Source organism: Brachyhypopomus gauderio, chromosome 5 (assembly GCF_052324685.1).
Source record: "Brachyhypopomus gauderio isolate BG-103 chromosome 5, BGAUD_0.2, whole genome shotgun sequence".
In the NCBI taxonomy this organism is placed as follows: domain Eukaryota; kingdom Metazoa; phylum Chordata; class Actinopteri; order Gymnotiformes; family Hypopomidae; genus Brachyhypopomus; species Brachyhypopomus gauderio.
In genome coordinates, this window is record NC_135215.1 from 23,728,127 (window position 1) to 23,749,633 (window position 21,507).

The 21,507-nt window shown below is 43.4% G+C and overlaps 1 protein-coding gene and 1 long non-coding RNA gene across 9 annotated transcripts in view; both read right to left on the minus strand.

Annotated features, from left to right (window-relative positions):
* The window catches only part of osbpl8 (oxysterol binding protein-like 8), a 154,760-nt gene that overhangs the window by 28,467 nt on the left and 104,786 nt on the right, over positions 1–21,507 (minus strand). For all 8 annotated transcript variants that reach the window (XM_077006579.1, XM_077006577.1, XM_077006581.1 and 5 more), the window contains 6 exons: positions 15,880–16,064; positions 15,440–15,521; positions 15,233–15,331; positions 15,011–15,107; positions 14,700–14,798; positions 14,522–14,619 (listed from right to left, as the gene is read on the minus strand). In XM_077006579.1, the coding sequence (XP_076862694.1) occupies positions 14,522–14,619; positions 14,700–14,798; positions 15,011–15,107; positions 15,233–15,331; positions 15,440–15,521; positions 15,880–16,064 (660 nt within the window). The remainder of the gene's footprint in view (positions 1–14,521; positions 14,620–14,699; positions 14,799–15,010; positions 15,108–15,232; positions 15,332–15,439; positions 15,522–15,879; positions 16,065–21,507) is intronic.
* On the minus strand, positions 8,001–11,506 carry LOC143514871 (uncharacterized). Its single transcript, XR_013130977.1, has 2 exons — positions 11,272–11,506; positions 8,001–8,518 (listed from the first exon to the last, which is right to left on the minus strand). It is a non-coding gene; the product is annotated as an uncharacterized LOC143514871 (long non-coding RNA).

The window sequence follows — 21,507 nt, forward strand, 5'->3', positions numbered from 1 at the left end:
ACCTGCTGACCCGGAGCTCCCAGTCCCTACGATTGTACCACATTTTCTGCCTCTTTTGAGCCTTCTACTGGGCTAGCGATGTCATCTGCTCAAACCGTTCTCTCAATTTAATCACATACTGCACCACGTTCTTTTGATAATTTCATGAACCTTCCCAGCGTTCCTTTAGTAAATCAAGGGGTCGGCTCACTTGTCATCCATACAGCAAAACAAATGGTGCAAATCCAGTTGACGCCTGTGGTACTTCTCTACATGCAAATAATAAGTAGGATAACCACTGCTCCTAGTCTTTTCCCAACTGCGCAATGAACCTGCAGAGCATTGTCTTCAGAGTTTGATTAAACCTTTCGACCAAGTCATCTGTTTGGGGATGATATGGCATGGTCTTAAAACCTTTAATATTCAGCAACTGATACACTTGCCTCAGCAATTCTGAAAGAAAATTAGTGCCTTGATTCGTAATTATTTTCCTCAGCACCCCTACTTGAGAAAATAACTGAATCAAGCAGTTTGCATTCTGCCTTGCTTGAATATTCCTTAAAGGAAAAGCTTCCGGATATTTTATTATGGCATAATTGCAAATAACTACGATATATTGATTACCGCTCTTACTTTTCTCTAAAGGCCCCACTATATCCATACCTATTCATTCAAATGGCATTTAGATCGCCGTTAACTGACATTCGCTACATGTTTAGCAAAACTCTGTTACATTGGTTTACAATAATGGCCAACTAAAACAACTAGCGATTCTCAACTGCATTTTATATTTCCCCAGATGTCCTGCCCATGGAACTGAATGTGTAAGTGCCATTATATTATCTCATTGTGGCACTGCTAACAGTTCCACTTCCTCTTTTACTTGATACAAGATATCATTACTCACCACATATTTTTCCTCAATTAATTCCATGATTCACGTCATGTATTTTCGATACGGTCTGAAACCTGAAATGTTGTGTCCGCTTTCTGCAGCTCAGGTACATTTACCGGAATGCACATTTGTACGCCAGGTATTGGCAATAGATAAGCTTCTTCCTGACAGATTTCGGCACCTTTAACTTTACCCCTACAGCTTCATTTCTAGAATTATGACTATTCATCTTTACCTTTTCAATATCTGCTTTGGCAAAAAAAAAATTGTTAAAATTGTTGACGGGGGGGGGGGGGGGTGTTGTATGGCGAGTGTAAATTGTTAGGGGAGGGGAGGTGTAAATGGACACAAAATAAGTATTATATTGCGATCGAATGCCAAGTATAAACGCCTCCGCCGCTCACGCAGGTTCGTGCGAGGTGTGTGGAGTGGCGCACTACGGTCACTCGTCCAGCGTGTCGAGTGCCAGTGATTATGCCTCGGTGTGCCAACGGTGGCATGCGTGCCATAGGTTGCCGGCCCCTGCTCTAAACAGTTCATAAAGAAGCTACAACTTGTACAAAATGCTGTAGCTAGAGTCCTAACTAAGGCTAGAAAATTTGATCAAATTAGTCCCACTCTCGCAGCATTACACTGGCTTCCGATTAAATATCTAATTGAATTTAAAATACTTCTGTTAACCTATAAGACATTAAATGGTCTTGCCCCACAATATCTGAGTGAACTCATTGCTTACTACAACCCATCTTGCCCTTTGCGCTCCCAAAATGCTGGATTTCTCCTAGTTCCAAAAATTTGTAAGACTACAGCCGGAGGCAGAGCTTTCTCCTTTAAAGCCCCTCAATTATGGAATAGCCTTCCAGCTCCAATCAGAGATTCCGACACAATTTAAATAAGTGAGTCCTGAGTTTAAATTTAATCAAGCCTTCAGTTAATATTACCCTTGTAAGGTGTGGGGGTCGGGGGACCCCAGACGTTGAGATTTCTGGTAATCCGAGATGTTGATGCCGTCATCCAGCTGTGTCATAGCATCACTCTAGTTGTGACAATGACTAGACTGGAAAGCAATGTCTCAGTGAGCCCTCATGACTGTGGTCACCTCTAAACCCCTCCCTTTAGTTACGCTGCTATAGATTAGCCTACCGGAGCACGTGAGCTATGTACGTTTAAATCAATGGTGATTTAGATTGATGTCCACACACTCAGTCTGTATTGTCTATCTTTTTGCATACTTCTACCCAAGACGATTGAATGCAAGTACCTACAAGCACCTGGGAGATGGTCTGGCTTGCCGGTGGATGTACTGATGCTGCGTTTGTATGAGTCATTGCCACAAGCGGATGAGCTGATGCTAGCACCTACCTGAGGCTCACCATCTGCACCGAAGGGACTGTGACTACTTGGCCAGGGAACAAGAACTGTAGAACCACCTTTTGTCCACAAATACGGACTTGTGCTAACAGGCCATCCAATGCCTCACCATCATAGGGAGTTTTTCCTTGCCACTGTCACCTTTGGCTTGCTCATTAGGGATCTGGACCCATATGATTGTAAGGCTGCTTTGTGACACCATGTGTTGTAAAAAGCGCTATATAAATAAATTTGACTTTGACAAGGACATGCACAAAACAACAAGCCAGTTGGGTTGTAAACATGCTAGCCTAAGGTAGGCTAAGCCAAGATAAGCTACTCTCTCCAGAACTAGGGGTGTGACGATACACTCAGCTCACGAGATGAGACACGATATTGGATTCAAGAGAAAGAGACGAGATTTTAATAAAACTGTAACATAATACAGGAAGATGATAAAATCCTGAACCTAACATCTGGAGTCATGCAAAAGGCTTGGCTAGGATGTATTAACCAACCAACCACTATGATCTAATAATACCCTTCTACTATGCTCATGACCCATCGTCTCAACTACCCAGTACTACTAAGAAACTACTGCGATGACAAGATAGACTTCACACACCATATGCACACACTAGTTGCTTGAACAGAACACAGGAGCAGCTACAATTTGATCCAGGATCCAGAAGCAAAGCGCACTATGTTCATGGTCCATTGCCTCAACTGCCAAGTACTCAGACCACCACACAAACCTGGACTGACCTTCAAAACAAAGTGACAAGGACACACACAATACCTTGCAAGCTTTTCATTGGGGTCATCAGGAAGGCACCTCCCTTCGTTGGTGTTTCGATTAATTGAGCCCCCAACACCTCCAGAAGGCTCATCAGTGGAGTCTGGTGTTCCAGACCCACCCCCTCCAAGCTCACAATGTAGCCCATCACAAGATTTTGCCACTGCATGCTCTGTTGTGGAAGGCATTTGCTAACAACCTTGCTACCCATATTCCATATCCCAACATCACACACACCAAACAATTTATCTCTTCAAGTACTATCCTTACCCCACCTAACCTCAACCCTTCTTAGCCACACCCACTGACTAGATCTCTCAGCTACCGCTGACAACTCCTTTACCACTGCTCTCATCACACAGCCTCTAAATCCAAACTCAGCCAGCAGTCTTGTTGCAGACTTCGCCACAAAACCCCTAGCCCCTACCTCTACAGGTCTAATATATGCTAGCCAGCCCCGAGCCCGCCACCACCAAGGCCGGCTACAACTATTCCAGTCCAACAGCTACAAGCCCCAATGCCGCAACCACCGGCCCAAGATCTACAGCTCCCAACGTATCCAGCAGGCCCGTCGGCCCTGTATGTGGAAGCACGCCAGGCAATGGAATGTGCCACGTTTCCTCCGCCACGCCCGCCGCCAGCTTCACCCATGGCATCGCACACAAGAAGATGTGAACAGAGAGAGGTGATGCTCCAATTAGTCATCCCAGGGTGTGCAGCAACCTTCCCAATGGTCGAGGTAGCAGGCCCTGCAGGAGTCATCATGGTCCATCGTCACTGGACATGAAGGTGACACGAAGGGCCTGGGCAAACCAACCGATATGGGAGCTAAGACGCTTCGGAGAAGAACTCACGGCCTTCGTTCAATCCTGCAGACCGACCCAATCCGAACTGAGAAGCCTGTTGGTGGTCAAGCTTGGTAGATAGACCAAGACTGGGCACCAAGAGACATTCGGTTCTACCGACCTGAGTGGGAAGCTCCAGCAGCTGGACAGGAAGACCCAAACAGGCCCTACAGAGAGATAAGGCACCTGGTCACAAGGCAGGAAGCTGCATTCCCAGCCACTGTCAACACAGCCAAGATAGCTGCCTGTAAACGACATGTGTCAGCTTCACACAACTCAACATTCAAAGCACAGCTTAGGTGCAGTCTTTGCACATTTGCCACAGACCAGTTGCTTACATATCTGGCAGATGTCATAAGTTTTGTTCCCTGAACATCTGCTGACTTGGCATTGTTTTCTTTTTTGAGGGCGGGCAAGGCTCTTCAGGTAAAATTCGCTTTTGTCCCCCTGCCCTAGTCACTTTCGCCATTTTGTCCTTTACTAACTCGAGAATAAACCTTTGTCTGCTCAGGTTAACGTTCATGCACTGTCTGAACAATATATGTGCATTTATTGCAGCCAGGACTAGGAGGTTGTAGAACACTGCTACAGGCCAAAGACGGGTGCCTCCCTTCACCATATACAGTCATGCCATTTGATCCATAACATCAACGCCACATTTAGTCATGTTGTAATAGGAAACAATTTTAGGCAGTTTCTTGGCGCCATTATCAATTTAAACTGTCTGATGCATTGTGCTCAGGATGCATACATATTTTTAGGTTTTGCCTGGTAAATCGTTAAGAGTTATTTTTCCAGCCCGCAACACCATACATATTGGTGGAAAATCTCTCAGATTGTACCTGTGTACATGGGGGCATCTCACATCTGATTTTATTTATCGTACCAACAATTGGTTTTGTTTGCCAAAAAGGTGTTGCAAGTGGCAATGAAGTGAAGAAATTGTCAGTCGTTACATTTCTTCCTTTACCCGTGAAAGGCGCCATCAAATGCAACACAATATTTTCAGACAACCATTGACCAGCCGGCCTGCTTTCATCTTTCCCTAGATAGGTAATTGCGTTCCGTGGCCACCCAGAACTTAATCCCAAATTTATCGGGTTTATTAGCCATGGATTGAGTGAAACAACAGCAAGCTTTAGTTGGGAACAGATGCTCATCCACAGTTATGTTCTCACCAGGCGTGTAAGAAGCAATACTGTTTTTCACAAATGTATCGAATATCTCAGAGAGCATGGCAAATTTATCTGTCGCAAGACGGGCAGCCCTTGGGTTCTTGTCATCAAAGTGCAGATATCGCATGATATCTCTGAATGTCTGTCGAGACATTGTCTCTTTGAAAATGGGATTTCCCAAGTCAGCAGACCAGTATTTATCCAGTTTCATGCTTTTACTGGCTGTTTTACTGCCTCTCAAATAAACGAGACCCACAAATGCTGTCAGCTGTTAGTTTGAACTGAGCATTATTTCGTTCAGCTTCTGCCTCTGTGTATTTCAGAATTGCACCCCACATTTGTGTGTCAAACACAGTAAACTGGTCAGTAGACTTTTCATTTTGTCCTTGGAATAACACGTAGGCCCTGGGGTTTCTCTCACAATATTGCACTCTTGTACTCTACCCCAAGGGTTGCCAGTAGGTTGTTCAACCTATATTGTACCGTCTTTGGCCTGAAATGTGTCACCATCACACTCGGTTTCAGAGTCCGATTCTGAATTTGAATCAGATTCGAGATTCAGATTCATTTCACTTTCGCCCTCTCCATCTGACACCTCAGATTGTTCACCCTCCGATTCCATCTCATTAATACTGCACAGCATGTCCAGTACTTGCTTTGGGGTGTATAGCATTCTCTATGCCATTTTTATAATGCACTATACAACCGTTCAAACACCCAAACTGAGGTGTCGTGCAAACAGTGGTTGCTGTTTGATTGCGCAAGCCAAATTTTCAGTCAAACTGTGTAGCCGCCCCAACTACGCAGTAAGCTGGAGTCATACATGTGGACTAATTTACACTGTGTTCCAAATTATTATGCAAAAAGTGTTTAGGAGTGATAAGGTAAGATTGTTTTTGTTTGTCAGTTAAACCCATTGATGGTGATGTGTGTCAGGGCTCTTTATATCACTGAAAGCAATTGCAGACACCTGTGCAATTTGTTTGGCAGGTGTGTCCAATTAAAGGCAAGACTACTTAAGAAGGCTTGAGGAAATGACGGAGTGACACGTCAGGCAGCAAACCGGCAGAAGGCGGAAGCTTTGGAACATGGCGGCAGGCCGCTGCTAAACAAAATTAACAATATTTTTTATTACCCGCTAACATAATTTAAGACAACCTAAAAATATATCATAATAATCTATGTGTTTGTTCTTCTTTGTTTTTCTTTTACATAGGTATCAACGAACGCAACAACTCTGGAGCACCGCAAAGATTTAGACAATATATTTACGTATATTGACAACTGCTTCGATAGAATTATCATGAGCAAACCAGACAAGACGCCATCGACCAAGAGGAGCCGTGCCGAAGCTTCCCCGGGAGCGGCTTCCCCACACACCTGCAACATGGCGGACATCCTGGAGTCCATCAACACCAAACTGTCCAGGTTTGACGCGCGCCTGGCGCTGGTGGAAATTCTCCACCAAGAGTTTCAGGCGTTGCGTGAGTCGGTAGAGTTTAGCCAGCAGCAAGTGGAAGCACTCGCGGCTGAAAACACGGTTCTCAGAGAGTCGGTGAAATCGCTCACCGAGGGAATGACCCGACTCTCTGAAGAAAACAAAAAAATTAAGGAAACTGTCATCGATCTTCAGTCCCGCAGTATGAGAGACAATCTTATATTTGCAGGTATCCCGGAGAAGGTGGATGAAGACCCCGAGACTACGGTGAAAACATTCATACAAACTCACCTAAAAGTCTCAGAGGCAACCGTCAAAACCATCAGCTTTCACCGCGTTCACCGCCTGGGGGGGAAACGGCCAGATGCGCGGAGACCCAGACCGATCATGGCAAAATTTGAACATTTCAAACAAAAAGAACTGCTGAAAAGCCGCGGCCGGGAGCTGAAGGGAACCAACTTCAGTATTAACGATCAGTTCCCCAAAGAAATCCTGGAGCGACGCAAGGTCTTGTTTCCCATCCGCAAGAGTTTCATCCAGGCAGGTTCCCGGGCTGTAATATCAGTGGATAAACTACGTGAACGGTCAACTCTACCGCGACTCCAACACAACACCAAGGCTGTTCTAAACAGGTGAACTGTATCAACACCGACACCAACTCCTTACTACACATTACTTTTCGCCTAGAACAATAAGACATGTTTAAGTTTAAATAACCAATGCCGGTCTAATTAGCACCGTACTGTATGTTTTCCGTCATTAGTCCTAGTTGTTTATACTTTTTTTGTTGTATATGCACTTTCAGTGTACGTCTCCTTTTCCCTTCCCCTCTCTTTTTCTCTTTCTACACACACCCAGCGATTTGTTCACCCACTTTCAAGACTGCAATGTATTGTATGCACACACACACGCACATGCAGGCAGGTAGGCAAAACAGACACACACGTAGACATATAGCACAATCTCACACTAACACACAGGAGATACACACACATGACCGATTCATGCAGGCACAGACACACAGGCATATAGCGCAGATGCAGACACATACACGAAACATTCAACACAGGCATACTACACAGAAGTGCAACACACACACCTTTAGCAACCATCCAACACTCAAACCAGAAGTTTTAACATTAGTTCACTGAAGTTCGTCACATGGAATGTACGTGGAACTGGTTCGAGGGAAAAGAGATTGAAAATTTTTAATCGGCTAAACGACTTACAAGCAGATATTGTCTTTCTACAGGAAACACATATGTCTAAAACACCTACATACACACTGACCTCTCCTCAGTTCCCACACTTGTACTCAGCCTGTTACAACTCAAAACAAAGGGGGGTGGCCATATTAATTAACAAAAGGATAAGCTTTTCCATTAGCAACAATATAACATATCCAGATGGTAGATACATAATACTCAACCTATCCATTCTAAATATGCGTTTATGTTTGGCTAACATATATGGGCCGAATGTTGACGACCCCTCCTTTTTCCACAATATTTTCACTGCACTCTCTGATCACTCTGACACCAAACTAATAATAGGAGGAGACTTCAACTTGGTACTTGATCCAGATATCGACAGGCTCAGTACAGCAGTGAGTCAAAGGAACTGGCAGTCTATAGACACCCTAAAACAATATATGAACGATTTTGGGCTCTCTGATGCGTGGCGTTCACAACACCCCACTCTCCGGGACTACTCTTTCTTTTCGGCAGTACACCACTCACATTCTCGTTTAGACAACTTCTTAGTTAGCAATTCCATTATGACAGATGTCACAGACACTTGTATTCACCCTATCACTATCAGTGACCATGCACTGGTCTCCCTCTCTTTGACACAGAAAAGAACCACACCAGCAACGAGGAACTGGAGATTAAATACATCATTACTTAAGGAACAAGATTTCATTAATTACTTCAAAAAAGAATGGGCAACATATTTAGAATATAACGATCTACCAGGTACCTCTCCGTGTGTTCTTTGGGAAGCAGGGAAGGCAGTAATGCGGGGGAAAATAATATCCTACTGCACACATAAGAAAAAGACAGAAAAAACACAGGTATTAGAATTGGAAGAAAAAATTAAATCTTTAGAAGCTGCCCATGCTGCTTCACCACAAGAATACACACTGAACAAGCTGAGGAAACTCAAACTGGAATTAAATGAAATAATAGATAAAAAGACACAATTTTTACTGCAAAGACAGCGCTGGCAGAATTTTGAACATGGCAATAAATCTGGAAAATTCCTTGCTAATCAGTTAAAGCTTAATAAGGAAAAAACAACTATCTCCTCTATTAAGAACTCAACAGGTAGCATTATTCACGACCCACAACAAATAAATAAAGCTTTTAAAGAGTTTTATAAAGCTTTATACGCATCACAGATTAATCCATCTGATTCAGCTATTGAAGAATTTATTAATAATATAAATCTCCCAAAGCTAGAAAACGAACAAACTGTTGCACTGGATTCACCACTTGCTCTGCCCGAATTACATGAAGCCCTACAGCAGCTACCAAATAACAAAGCTCCAGGACCAGATGGATTTCCTGTAGAATTCTACAAAGAATTATGGTCTGTGCTAGAACCAACCTTTTTTAGAATGGTAAATCAAATTCAAAAAGATCATGTCCTGTCTCCAGACATGAATTCTGCTAACATCAGTGTACTTCTAAAGCCAGGCAAAGACCCTACACTTCCTTCCAGCTATCGCCCCATTTCACTCATAAACGTAGATCTTAAAATTATTTGCAAAGCACTTGCCAGAAGATTAGAGGAAATCACCCCACTTATAATACATCCAGATCAAACAGGTTTTATCAAGGGTAGACAATCTGCCAACAATACACACAGACTAATAAACATAATAGATTACTGCACAATTAACAAATTAGAGACTACCATTGTATCTTTAGATGCAGAAAAAGCATTTGACCAGGTAAACTGGAAATATTTATTAGCAGTTCTACACAAATTTGGATTTGGCCCATCCTTCATAAACTGGATCAAAGCCTTACATAGTTCTCCTAATGCACGGGTTAGGACAAACGACATCACCTCACAAAGCTTCACTCTGCAAAGGGGCACCAGGCAGGGCTGTCCACTATCACCCTCACTTTTCGTTCTCTTCATTGAGCCATTAGCAGCAGCAATTCGACAAAATGCAAATATTACAGGAATTAACACAGGAACCACAAACCATAGGATAAGTCTCTACGCAGATGATGTATTACTTTTCCTACAGAACACACAAGCTTCCCTTCCGAATACAATCAAACTTATAGACAGCTTCTCTTCTATAACAGAATATTCCATCAACTGGGGCAAATCAACAGTTTTGCCTATAAACTGTAGTTTCCAGAACACGACCACCACTCCACTACAATCAGGTAATATTAGATATTTAGGCATACATGTCTCTGCTAAACTGTTAGACTTGGTGCAGTTAAATCATATCCCTCTATTAAAAACAATAGAAGATGATCTCACACGTTGGAACGCTTTACCTATATCACTCATGGGGAGAGTCGCTACCATTAAAATGATGGTTCTACCCAAAGTTACCTATTTATTCTCACTAATCCCAAATAAACCCTCTGCTGCTTGGTTTAAATCCTTAGATTCAAACATCTCAAAATTTCTATGGAAAAACAAGCCATCAAGAATAAGTATGAAAACCTTGCAAAAGCCAAAACGCAATGGTGGCTTAGAATTACCAAATTTTTATCAATATTTCTTAGCCAATAGATTACAGTACATTTTAAAATGGGTCAAATACGACTTAATAGACAGGCCATGGTTGGACCTAGAACAAGCATTTTGCGGGAAAATAAAACTCTCAGACCTACCTTACATTAGCTCTAATATTAAGCGTCAGGAGTGTTTTAAAAGCCTTAATATAAATACTTCACTGACAGCCTGGTGGGAATTCCTTAAATTAACTCGGTCCCCACTCATCCCATGCAAACTAACACCCATTTGGAACAATCCAGACATCTGTCAGAACAAGAAAGTACTACATTTTTCATCATGGCATGACAGGGGAATAAAAAATTTAGAACATGTTATTAAAGATGGAAACTTTGTCACATTCCAGGAACTTGTATCAGAATATGGAATAAACAACAGTAGATTTCTGGAATATCAACAATTAAAATCCATCATTCAACAGAGATTCAACCGCAATCAACTGAATTTAGAAATATCAGCATGGATAACTGAATTTTTAAATCTATATACTCCTAAATTATTATTAAAACTGTATAAATTATTGTTAAAATTTGATGACTCAATCTCCCTTCCGATAGCCAAATGGGAACGAGATCTATTTATTAATCCAGATCAACATTTCTGGACCGACATATGTACAAATATCTTCAAAATAAGTAAAAGCCCCAACTTACAACTTATACAATACAAAGTCCTTCATAGAACACACTATACAGGACAAAGGATGTTCCAAATGGGCCTAGCACAATCAAACATACGCACCCACTGTACAGGCAATATAATTGATAACTATATGCATGCTATATGGGATTGTAGGCCTGTTAAGGAATTCTGGCAGAAGGTATGTGTAGAATTGTCCACGGGGCTTAAAAGCTGCATCCCAACTTCCCCCAGACTGTGCATCTTAGGAGACGTCAGTGAATTAGATACAGAGGCAAACATATCACACATAGTTCTCACTGCCCTATGCATCGCCAAGAAAACCATTCTTATCAATTGGAAAACGAAAAAGGACCTGCATATTACTCATTACAAAAATTTATTACTTGATCACATCTGTCTGGAGAGAATGTCTGCTTCCTCTAAAGACCAGTTGGAGGAATTCAATTCTCTTTGGTTCCCACTGATCAGTTCCATTAGCTAGTCGGGGCGGTTGGCGGGGGCCTCAGCTCCCGGAGGGCCGGTTGGTGGCTGGGGGTCGACCCCGGGGAGACTGCTCGTGCCGGCCACTTTCTGGGCGGGGGGGCCGGGGCTGCCGACCTGGGATGGCATGTGCTTGCCCTGGCGAGCGGTGGTGGGGGGGGCCTGGGTGGCGCTCCCTCTGGGCTTTGGGGTGTGGGGCCGGGGCGTGGGGGGAGCAGGTGCTGGCCCTCGGCGGGGTGGCTGGCCTCCCCTGTGGGGCCGGGTGGCGGGACCCGGGGCCTGGTGCCTGGGGCCCCCCGGCCCCGAGCTGGGGCCCTGCCCGTGCGGGGGGACCTGCGCCGCTGCGGTTGCGCCGCTGGGTGGGGTGGGTCAGTCGGCCTGGGTCGGGGCGTTGGGTCTGGGCCTTGGGGCTCCGAGGTGCCTGGGTGGTGGGAGTGGGGTGGTGGATGATGGGGATGTCTGGGGTGGGCCGGGGGGGTAGGGTTCCGGACTCCGACCAGCATGTCCTCAATACTGTTGATGTCTGTCATCGTTTGATCACTGTGCGACTGGTATGGTTGTGGGTGCATACACAGGGGTGTGGTGTATATGGGACTAGCGTGTGTGGGTGTATATGTATGTGTAGATATATATGAATATATGTATGTATGTGTATGTATATATTTATATATATGGATGGATGTATGTATGTATATATGTATATATTTATGGGTTAAATGTGTGTGAGTGCATACGTGTATGAAGGAAAGGTGTGTCTAGGTGTATGTGGATGTGCGGACCGGCTGATCTCTGTGCTGGGGGTGGTGTGGATCCGGGCTTGGATGTGGTGGTGGGGAGGGTTGCCGCCCTGGTCTCCCCGGGTCGACCGCTCCCTGCCCTGAGCTGGGGGGGCAGTGAAGTTCGGTGCTCAATGAGCCAGCTAGCAAGCTAGCTCTCCTCTTCCAGAGGACCCTTTCCTCTGGACCTAAGCATTCCCACCCCACCCACACACACACACACACACACACACACACACACACACACATCCTTGCTCATTTAGGATTCTGGGGACAGGCATGCACCCGTCTCCTCACCACTGTCTGTCCCTCAAGTTTTTACTGCACTTTAGACATTGAGGGCCTTTGAGGGGAAGGTGTGGACATGCACTCACGTTTGTCCTAGCACCTGTCCCCTCAATTTTAACTGCACCATAGTGTCACACACTACTACACATGCATATACACCAACACCTACACACAACACTGGGGGTGGAGGGGTGGGAAGGCCTTCCTTCACCCGCTTCCTGCTCCCTGCCGGGGCGGGGGGGGGGTTGCTGGCACGGGACTGGGCTGGTGGCTTCCTAGGACCACTGCCGGTCCTTGCTGGTCCAGCCATTTGCCCCTGCCGCAGAGGGTGTGCCGGTCTGGATAAGTGTGTGTCTATGTCTTTGTTTTCTTCTTGTCCTTGTTTTCTTCTTGTTTCTGGATGGGTGGATGAATGAGTGCATGTTGGAGGGAGGGGACATATGGCCAGGTTTGGAGGTGTGAGGGTGAATTTGAGTGTATGTGTGTGTGTGTATGGGGGTGGGTGTGTGCATGGTGGGGGTGTATAGGGGTGAATGTAGTGTGGGTTTGGGTGTGTGGGTGAGGACGGCTGGTTCTGGGTCGGGGCTGGTCGTGCCCGGTTCACTCCCGGACGCTCCCCTGAGACTACTGCACCACTCCAGAGGGGGGGCGCCTTGGGGCTCCGGCTTGGCCCCCCGGCGGGGGGGCGGTTGGCCCGCTCCACCTGGGCGGTGGTGGTATGGGGCGGCCGGGTGCTCCTCGGCGGGAGGTGGGCCCTGCTGGGTGGTGGGTGGCTTTCCGGGCGCGTGGCGCCGTGGCTTTGCCGCTGGCCCCTGGGGGGGGGGGGGGGGGGCATCCTGGGGGGGAGGCGCTCTGTTCCCTCTGGTTCCCCTGGACCTGCGCTCCTTGACTGGTGGGGCGCTGTCCGGGGTCTCTCTCTCCCGCCTGCGGGGGCGGGCATGTGAGGGTTTCTGGGAAGTGCGGCTCTGGTACTCCACCGCTCCATGGGGGGCCGTGGGCGGGTGGGATTCCCAGGTCTCTCTCCGCCCGCCTCTGGCCTCTGGGGGAATGTTGTCGCAGCTACCCACCCCTGCTGGTGAGTACATTCCATACATCTATCTAACACTTCTAGGTTGCACATAAACACACACTCACACACACCCATACATCGCACTCATCTGTACTATATGTATTTGGTTTACTTTCTGTACTTCTTTGCAGTGGTCATTTGAGCTGGTTGCGTGTTTTATTTTATTATTATTATTATTATTTTATTATTATTTTTTTTCTTCTTTTCTTTTTCTTCTTCTTTCTTCTCCTACCTCTGTCTTTTCCCTTTTTATTATTTCTCTCCCCCTCTTTTCTTGGTCCACCTAACCCCAATAATTATCACTTTGCATATTGTTATCACTATATATTGTTATCACTATACTATATATTATACAGAATTGTTATAATTGCCATTTAAATCTGTACATAAAAACAAAGTTGTCCTCCAAAGATAGGGGGGTGGAGGTGGGCCAAAAAAAAAAAAAAAAAAAAAAAAGAAGGCTGTCCGACATTATTAAGCTGCCTACATTTTCAGCCAAAATTTAGTCTCTGTCTAGACTAAATATTGAGGCCCCTTTCTCTCCTACTTGTTTTCTTTATCAATATGTGTGACATATTATGCAAATATGAGGGGGACTAGTCTTCATAAACAACTCGCAATAGAAAGGTGTGGAGATTTGAGGTTTGGGAGAGGAGGATTCACATTGGCCCGAGACCTCTCTCAAGCAAGACCTGGCTGCTTGATTTGATGCTGTTCTTTTTTTGTAAGACTTATTATTGACAACAAGATAGTGTCAGCGGAGACTTCTTCATTCATCATCACAGCATTGCTAAAGAAAAAATACACCTCACCATTAAGTGCTAGGGTTTCTTAATAAACCAAGAAATATTTATAAAACATACTGTATGCATTAATGTTGAATGGCACGTCGTAATACAATGTCAAGTTTGAGTATTTCATGAGATACCATGATTAAATGCCACAAAAGACCATATTCAAGCTTGGCTATACTCTAACCTACAGACACACACAGTTGTGCACACACAGCCACACACAAACCTTTAATTTGAATTCCAGCTGAGCACTATATCCAGTCTTCTCACAGATGATGGTGACTTGTCCTGCAAGCTCTAATGTCATTGTACCATACAAGATACCTAAGACATAGACATCCACAGTGAGTAAGCATGTGTGAGAGCATGTGCCCATGTGTGTTTGTGTATGAGAGCAAATTAACCTTTACAGTGTGCATAGGGCATGTTCATGACATAATCTTCTCCACGGTTTAGGAAGGTCAGTCTGGCTTCACCCTCCAAAATGGCTGATAGTGAATTTCCTGAAAATTAAACAGAAAGAGGCTGACAGACCAATGACTTTCTTTAAAGCCATTGACGCAACACATGAAACACATGACTGGTAGCAACTCACCATTGTTCATGCCTCCGTGTGTGCATGTGTGAAAGAGTGAGTGTGTGTTTGTTTTTTTAATTTAAATGTGAGAGAGAGAGAGAGAGAGAGAGAGAGAGAGAGAGAGAGAGGGCTTCTCACCATAAAACTTCGATTTGGCTAGGATGCTGCCACTAACACAAAAACCATCCTTCCTGTTGCTGACATAGAAGGCAGAGACTGGTGGATGATGAGATACCTGAAGGGAAAGGGAGAAACAGAAACCCTATTTAATGAATTTCTCAGATCCAGTGTGCTATGTATATGGTACCTGCTTTACTTTGTGTGTGTGAACATTTGTCTGCTGTGTGCACGTGTCTCTACCTGCTCTGCTATGTAAAATGTTTTGCTACTGGTTTTAGGATGGATCCACATGCAGCGAAATGTTTCTCCAATTATGGGATTGTAAGGTTTCTTCAGACCCTGTATTCACAGACACACACACACACACACACACACACACATACATCATTAGATTGACACACTTCAAAACATTTTGGTTTTTCTCTGTCCTAGACTGAGGTTTTTTACCTTTGGCTTTTTGTAGAATCCAGAGATGTACCATTTTACCACTTTCTTCATGCGGTTATATGCATTTTCCTCCACTGCAGATCTGAGTAAAGAACAAAGCACTACATTAATCAATCCAAACACTATGACCAAACAACTCCATAGCCCTTTACCAATTTACACAACCCAGCATGTCACTTGCTTAGTTTGCTGATGCTGCAATGTCTTTTCTGTGTTTGTTCTACGTGCATGTCATTTTGTGAATGTTCTTGTATCTTTGTCTATGTACTAGTTGTATATGGCTAGAGAGACTCATTTTGCTTGAAACAAATTCTTATACTTCCATCAGTATGATACACCTGGTTCTGTCAACCTGAAACCTAGATTGATCTGACTAGCAGCAGTAGTTGTTACACAGTATGACAGTATTCGTGCATGTGCACCCTTGCTCTATAACTCACTCTGACAGGAAATCAGCATGGTAGTAGTAGTCAGACAGCTTGTCGAGAAAGGATCGTGGCTCCAAGATGAAGGTAGGCAGCACCACTTTAGACAGATCCATACCCGGCCGTACCTGCTTTAATAATGTCCAAATCAGAGACTTATTTTCCTCTGACACTGTCTCTGTCTGAGATGCCTCTCCAGCCTGACAGAAAGGAGAGAAAGAGAGTGAGGGAGCTGGACACACACCCACCATATCAATTAACAGATTAGCTCACACGTGAGTAATTAAATTTGCCCACTAAAAATATTTGACTCATCATCTACACCAGGGGCTTTTAACCTTGTGCAAACTGCCCCCCAAGCAGTTTCAATGCAGTTGGGGCCCTCAATTCTGGGCGCAATATTTGATAAACATAGCCTAAAATCATCCTCGACTTGTGCATGACTGCGGCATTTAGTTTGGAGTGCAGTCATTTTTAAGAACCTTGCCTCATACAAATGTAGAAGCAAAAGGGAGGAGAATATTCAAGGCGAAATCACAGATATTCCTCGGATTTTTTAAGTAAATAAATTTATATCGAGATGGATAACAGACAGTGAGAAATGGCATAAACGCACTGGCGAGAGAACCAGAGTGAATATCACTACCATTTGTGTGCGGACCAGAGACCGTATATATAATGGATAGTACGTCACCGTTGACTCCCATTGTGAACTTTTGAAGCCACCAAGATGGCCACACGGATGCTGCCATCTTGGATGCGCTTGCGCAGTAGATGAAAATTGGAGTCAGAGCATGCATGTTAGAACCGGTAGGCAGGACAGTATCTCCGCCCCAACTCTGATCACATTCGTTAGGATACGCCCACCAGTATAGACGGGGTCACGCATACGGACTGTGCCACCTAGCTAGCTACTACTGAACAAAGATATTGTTTCACTTAACACTAGGACTGCAAACGCTATGAAAATCTCTGCGAGGAAAATCAGCCACCAAGTAGCCCACTTCTCCACTGTGAAGCGATTAGTGCCCCTTGTCTTGCTAATGATATGGTACCAGAGACCGTATATATACGGTATATATACGGTCTCTGCATGGTACGCGTTTGAAGCGCCAACCCCCGCTCTCCTTTCCAAGGAAAACCACCCTTAGCAAAAATAAGTTTATTCAATTGTACTATGAGTATACTTATTTTTTTACTAAAACTGAGGAAGTACACTTGAAGGTGACTTTTTATAAACTATATTTTAGATACTTAAGAATAGTATAGTGAAGTATACTTGGCTTATACTGAAAAGTATAAACAGAAGTATAAGACTAAGTACATTAATACTTATACTTTAGTATAGTTTTTACATCTTTCTGCCACATAGTACTATATCTTGCTCCAAGTGCATAATAAAGGTCAAGTCATTGACTCATGCTTAACTTTTAATTTATATATTAATAGTATAATGCTGGAGTTTAAAATGTTATGTTTTTACAAGCATATGCACAAGTTTTGCTTTACCTGTCACAGCCCCTGACCCCTCCCCTTTGGGCGTGTGTTTATGTTGTCTATGTCTAGTTGTCTGTGGATCTTTGTGGGTGTGGTTGTGTCTGAGTGTGCTAATTGGTCTCACCTGTGGCTCGTCTAGTGATCACTCGGGGCTTATGTGGTTTGTCTATTTAATGTGCGTTCGCGCAGTGTCCCGTGCTCGTCTTTGTCAGTCGATCATGTTTACATGTATAAGTGTTTCATGAGCGCTGTATTCGCTTTTCATGTGTTAAATAAAGTGCTGTTTGTATCGCAAGACTTCCTGCCTCGTCCTTATCTCGCACCCCAGTGTCACATTAACACTTTTTACAAACAAGGATTTGATCTTGGAGAGACCAATATGTTTATATTTATGTTTATATGTGCACTTTTTTTTCTCCAGTAAGGAAGGACTTTATTAGGGTTCACACACATAGTGTGGGAACCCTATTGTAATTGTTAGCGTTTTTCTTATTATTATTCTTCTTCCCATTTTGCTGTCTATAAATCATGCTGCAGCCTAAACCATAAGGCCTAGACCAGTGTTGCGAATAACGCCGTTAAAAATAACGGCGTTAGGTAACGTCGTCATTTTGTCAGTAACAGGATAATATAATTGGTTACTTTTCCTGTCGTTACAACGCCGTTTACGTTACTGGTCATTAAAAGCGGTGCGTTACTATATATTGATGTACTAATCCGAGCGGACCGCTGCCCAGGCTAGTGAAGAGTAAAAGATCTCGGTAGGTCACAGTTCTCGGTGTAACACCTGTTTAACTTAACAAGTCAGTAAGCGATTGGCTAAGGCAGCGTTATGATAGCCAATCAGAGCCAGTGTTTTTACACGCGCGCCAAAGCACGCTAGTGACACGACACAAACGGAGAAGAGGCCGAAATGGCGTCAGGTGCAAGCCGAAGAAAACTAGAACTTTCAAGGCGATATAAACATTATTTAAGAAAATACTTGAAGTTCCTGAATGTCTACCAGACTGGGTATTTGATTTATTTAATTAAGAATAGAGGTTTTATTGTTAAGTTTACTTCTGTTGTAAACAAACCAGTTGTCTCAGGTTGAGAGAATTTAATTTAATTTCATAGATGCAAATGCACTTTATATAGTGTAACTGTTTACTTTTTTGCTTTTTACTTTTGATTTTAAAGGATTTTATCCTGCACTGGTCTGTGGATGTGCAATAAATATCAAAAGTTAAACAATTTTCTGATCTACTCATTTCAACTGACTGAAAACTGCTTAAAAAAAACTTAATTAATTGGCATATAACCTTTTTTTTTAACTGTAACGCAAATAGTTACTTTCCCTGGTAACGAGTTACTTTTATTATAGAGTAATTCAGTTACTAACTCAAGTTACTTTTTTGAACAAGTAGTGAGTAACTATAACTAATTACTTTTTTAAAGTAACGTTCCCAACACTGGCCTAGACACACCAAACTTGCCAAACTTGTTCTCTAGGTCAACAGGAACACACTCACTTATAGGGACCCACATTGGCCTGATGGTGGCGCTATAGCACACTATGTGACTTTTTGGCCCATATCTCCCATACCATAAGTCATAGAAACAAAATTCCACTTCCTATGCATTCCTTGGCTCAATTCAATAGGACATTTCATATACAACTATGAAGCTCCGCCTACTTAGATTTCTTGCTAATTTGCATAATATGCAAAACCTACTTTTGCCTACTACTCCTTGGTTTTTCATCTGATCACCACAATCTTGGTATCAAACTACTCAGAAGAATCTCATTATCAAAACCCATCGACAACATTGTGACATTTCCATACAGCCTGGCTGTCACATGTCAATCAATAGCTCTGAGGCGTGGCCAAATTTACTTCAGCAGCTATATCTCAACAATGCTTTGACCAATCTTCATGAAACTTTATCAGTTGTTAGGACACTTGACTCAGAGGTCACAGGTCAAAGCTGGCCACGATTGTCCAATAGGGGGCGCTATAACATGGGAAAAACTGTTTCTCAGAAACCATTAGTCACATCAAGCCAAAACTTTACAGGCATCATCATGGGGTCAAGTGGTATCAAGACACACAATGATGACCTCATCACTCAAAAAACATGGCCGCCATAAGCCAATTAATTTAAATTTTAATTAATTGGCCATTTGACAGACTTACCATAGGTACATACACATGAAACTGACATGGTATGTTCATGTACACACCCTCTAAGACATACTCATGTTAGAAGGGAATTGCACCACTAGGTGGCGCTATACTAGAAAATCCAGAATTTCTCCTACATATTTTCACTTATCAAGAAATGCTTGCACTCATATGATTGTATGCAGAATTCCTAGCAACTTTGTAATGACATGTGCTTTGCAAAAATGTACCACTTTTTCACTATTATCAAATATATATAACTTGTCATTTTCATACTAGTCCTAGCATTTTAACTCCATCACCTTAAATCACACCTTGTAATACTCAGCGGACTCTGAAATGCTAAGATTAGCGAGAAAATCCTAAGGTTTTCACAAATTAATATTTTTCATATGCATCACAATGCTACCATCATAACACATCAAATTCACAGTTCAATAACTACGCTATAGTATGTCTGATTGTTGTGAAAATTGACATCCACATTCACATGACCATTGTGGTGAAGTGTGCCAAGTTTGAGCCAAATCCGTCTGCAAACGGCTCTACAGTGAATATTTTCATACTGACCAGTGCAGGGAGAAGTACAGACCTGCTCTCAGCCACACACATGTGCCATTCTCACAGGCACTGCCCCCCCCTCCTCCACTCCCCTCACACTCCCCCATGCTTCCAACACTTTACAACCCATGGGCTCTACCTCCCCCACTCTCTCTTTCACATGCACTCACAAAAACACAGGCTTCTGTAGCTTTCACACTGCCCTTGCCATACCTACCCATTTCTCTATGAGTAACCCAGATACAAACACACAAACTGACGTTTAGCTTCTGTTTTTGAAAACACACACTTTCTGTCTCACACACACACGCACGCACACGCGCGCACACACACACACACACACACACACACACACACACACACACACACGCCTACTTATAGGTTTAACATACACACTGCCCTAGCCATGTATACCCATTACTCTTTGACTAAAACACACACACACACACACACACACACACACACACACACACACACACACACACACACACACACACAGATATTTAACATTTTTCTCCATACACATTCACACACAGGACTACAATTATGCTTCATATACACAGTTCTCTAGCCATTTCCAACACACTAACTGATGTTTAGCTTATTTTTGCCATCCAAATACACACTAAGATAATCTCAGCAAGTGATTTAGATCTGTTATCTGAATTGTTTTGACATTACAATGCTTTGTGACCTTTTGGGCCTTGGTGACTCATATGCCAGTTAAATGGACACTGATACTTCGGAGCACGCTACATGTATTCAAATCCAAGGTTAATTATTTACTCTAAACAATGCTCATATCCTATATGGCCCATGGGCCCCTGCATATCTTTTTGAGATTCAAGACATTTGACATTGGGTGACTTTATTTGCTTAATCTGATTAATGTCAGAACATACACTACCACAAACAAACACACACACACACACACACACACACACACACACACACACACACACACACTTCTACCTAAATGTATGTATAGTTTGTATGCATATTTATAGTATATGTATAGTATGTCGGTCATGCCAGCAATGTCAGTCGTATCAGTCATATCAGGCATGCCATGCCAGTCATGTCAGTCCAGTCATGTCAGTTATATCAGTCATGTCAGTCATGCCAGTCATGTAAGTCATGTTCTGCCAGTCATGTAAGTCGTGTCATGCCAATCATTTCAGTCCAGTCATATCAGTCATATAAGTCATGTCAGTCAAATCATCAAATCATTACAGTCATGCCAGTTATGTCAGTCATATCAGTCATGTCAGTCCACATTCATACTTTGAATACACGGGCAGTCATGTTATGCGTGCTAGGTGTGCAAGGAGTGAATTAACAAAGCATAGTCTCTGGCTCCCTCAATCTCTCTCTGTCGGTAATATACAGGCCCAATCATGTATAGACACAGGCAGGCCTT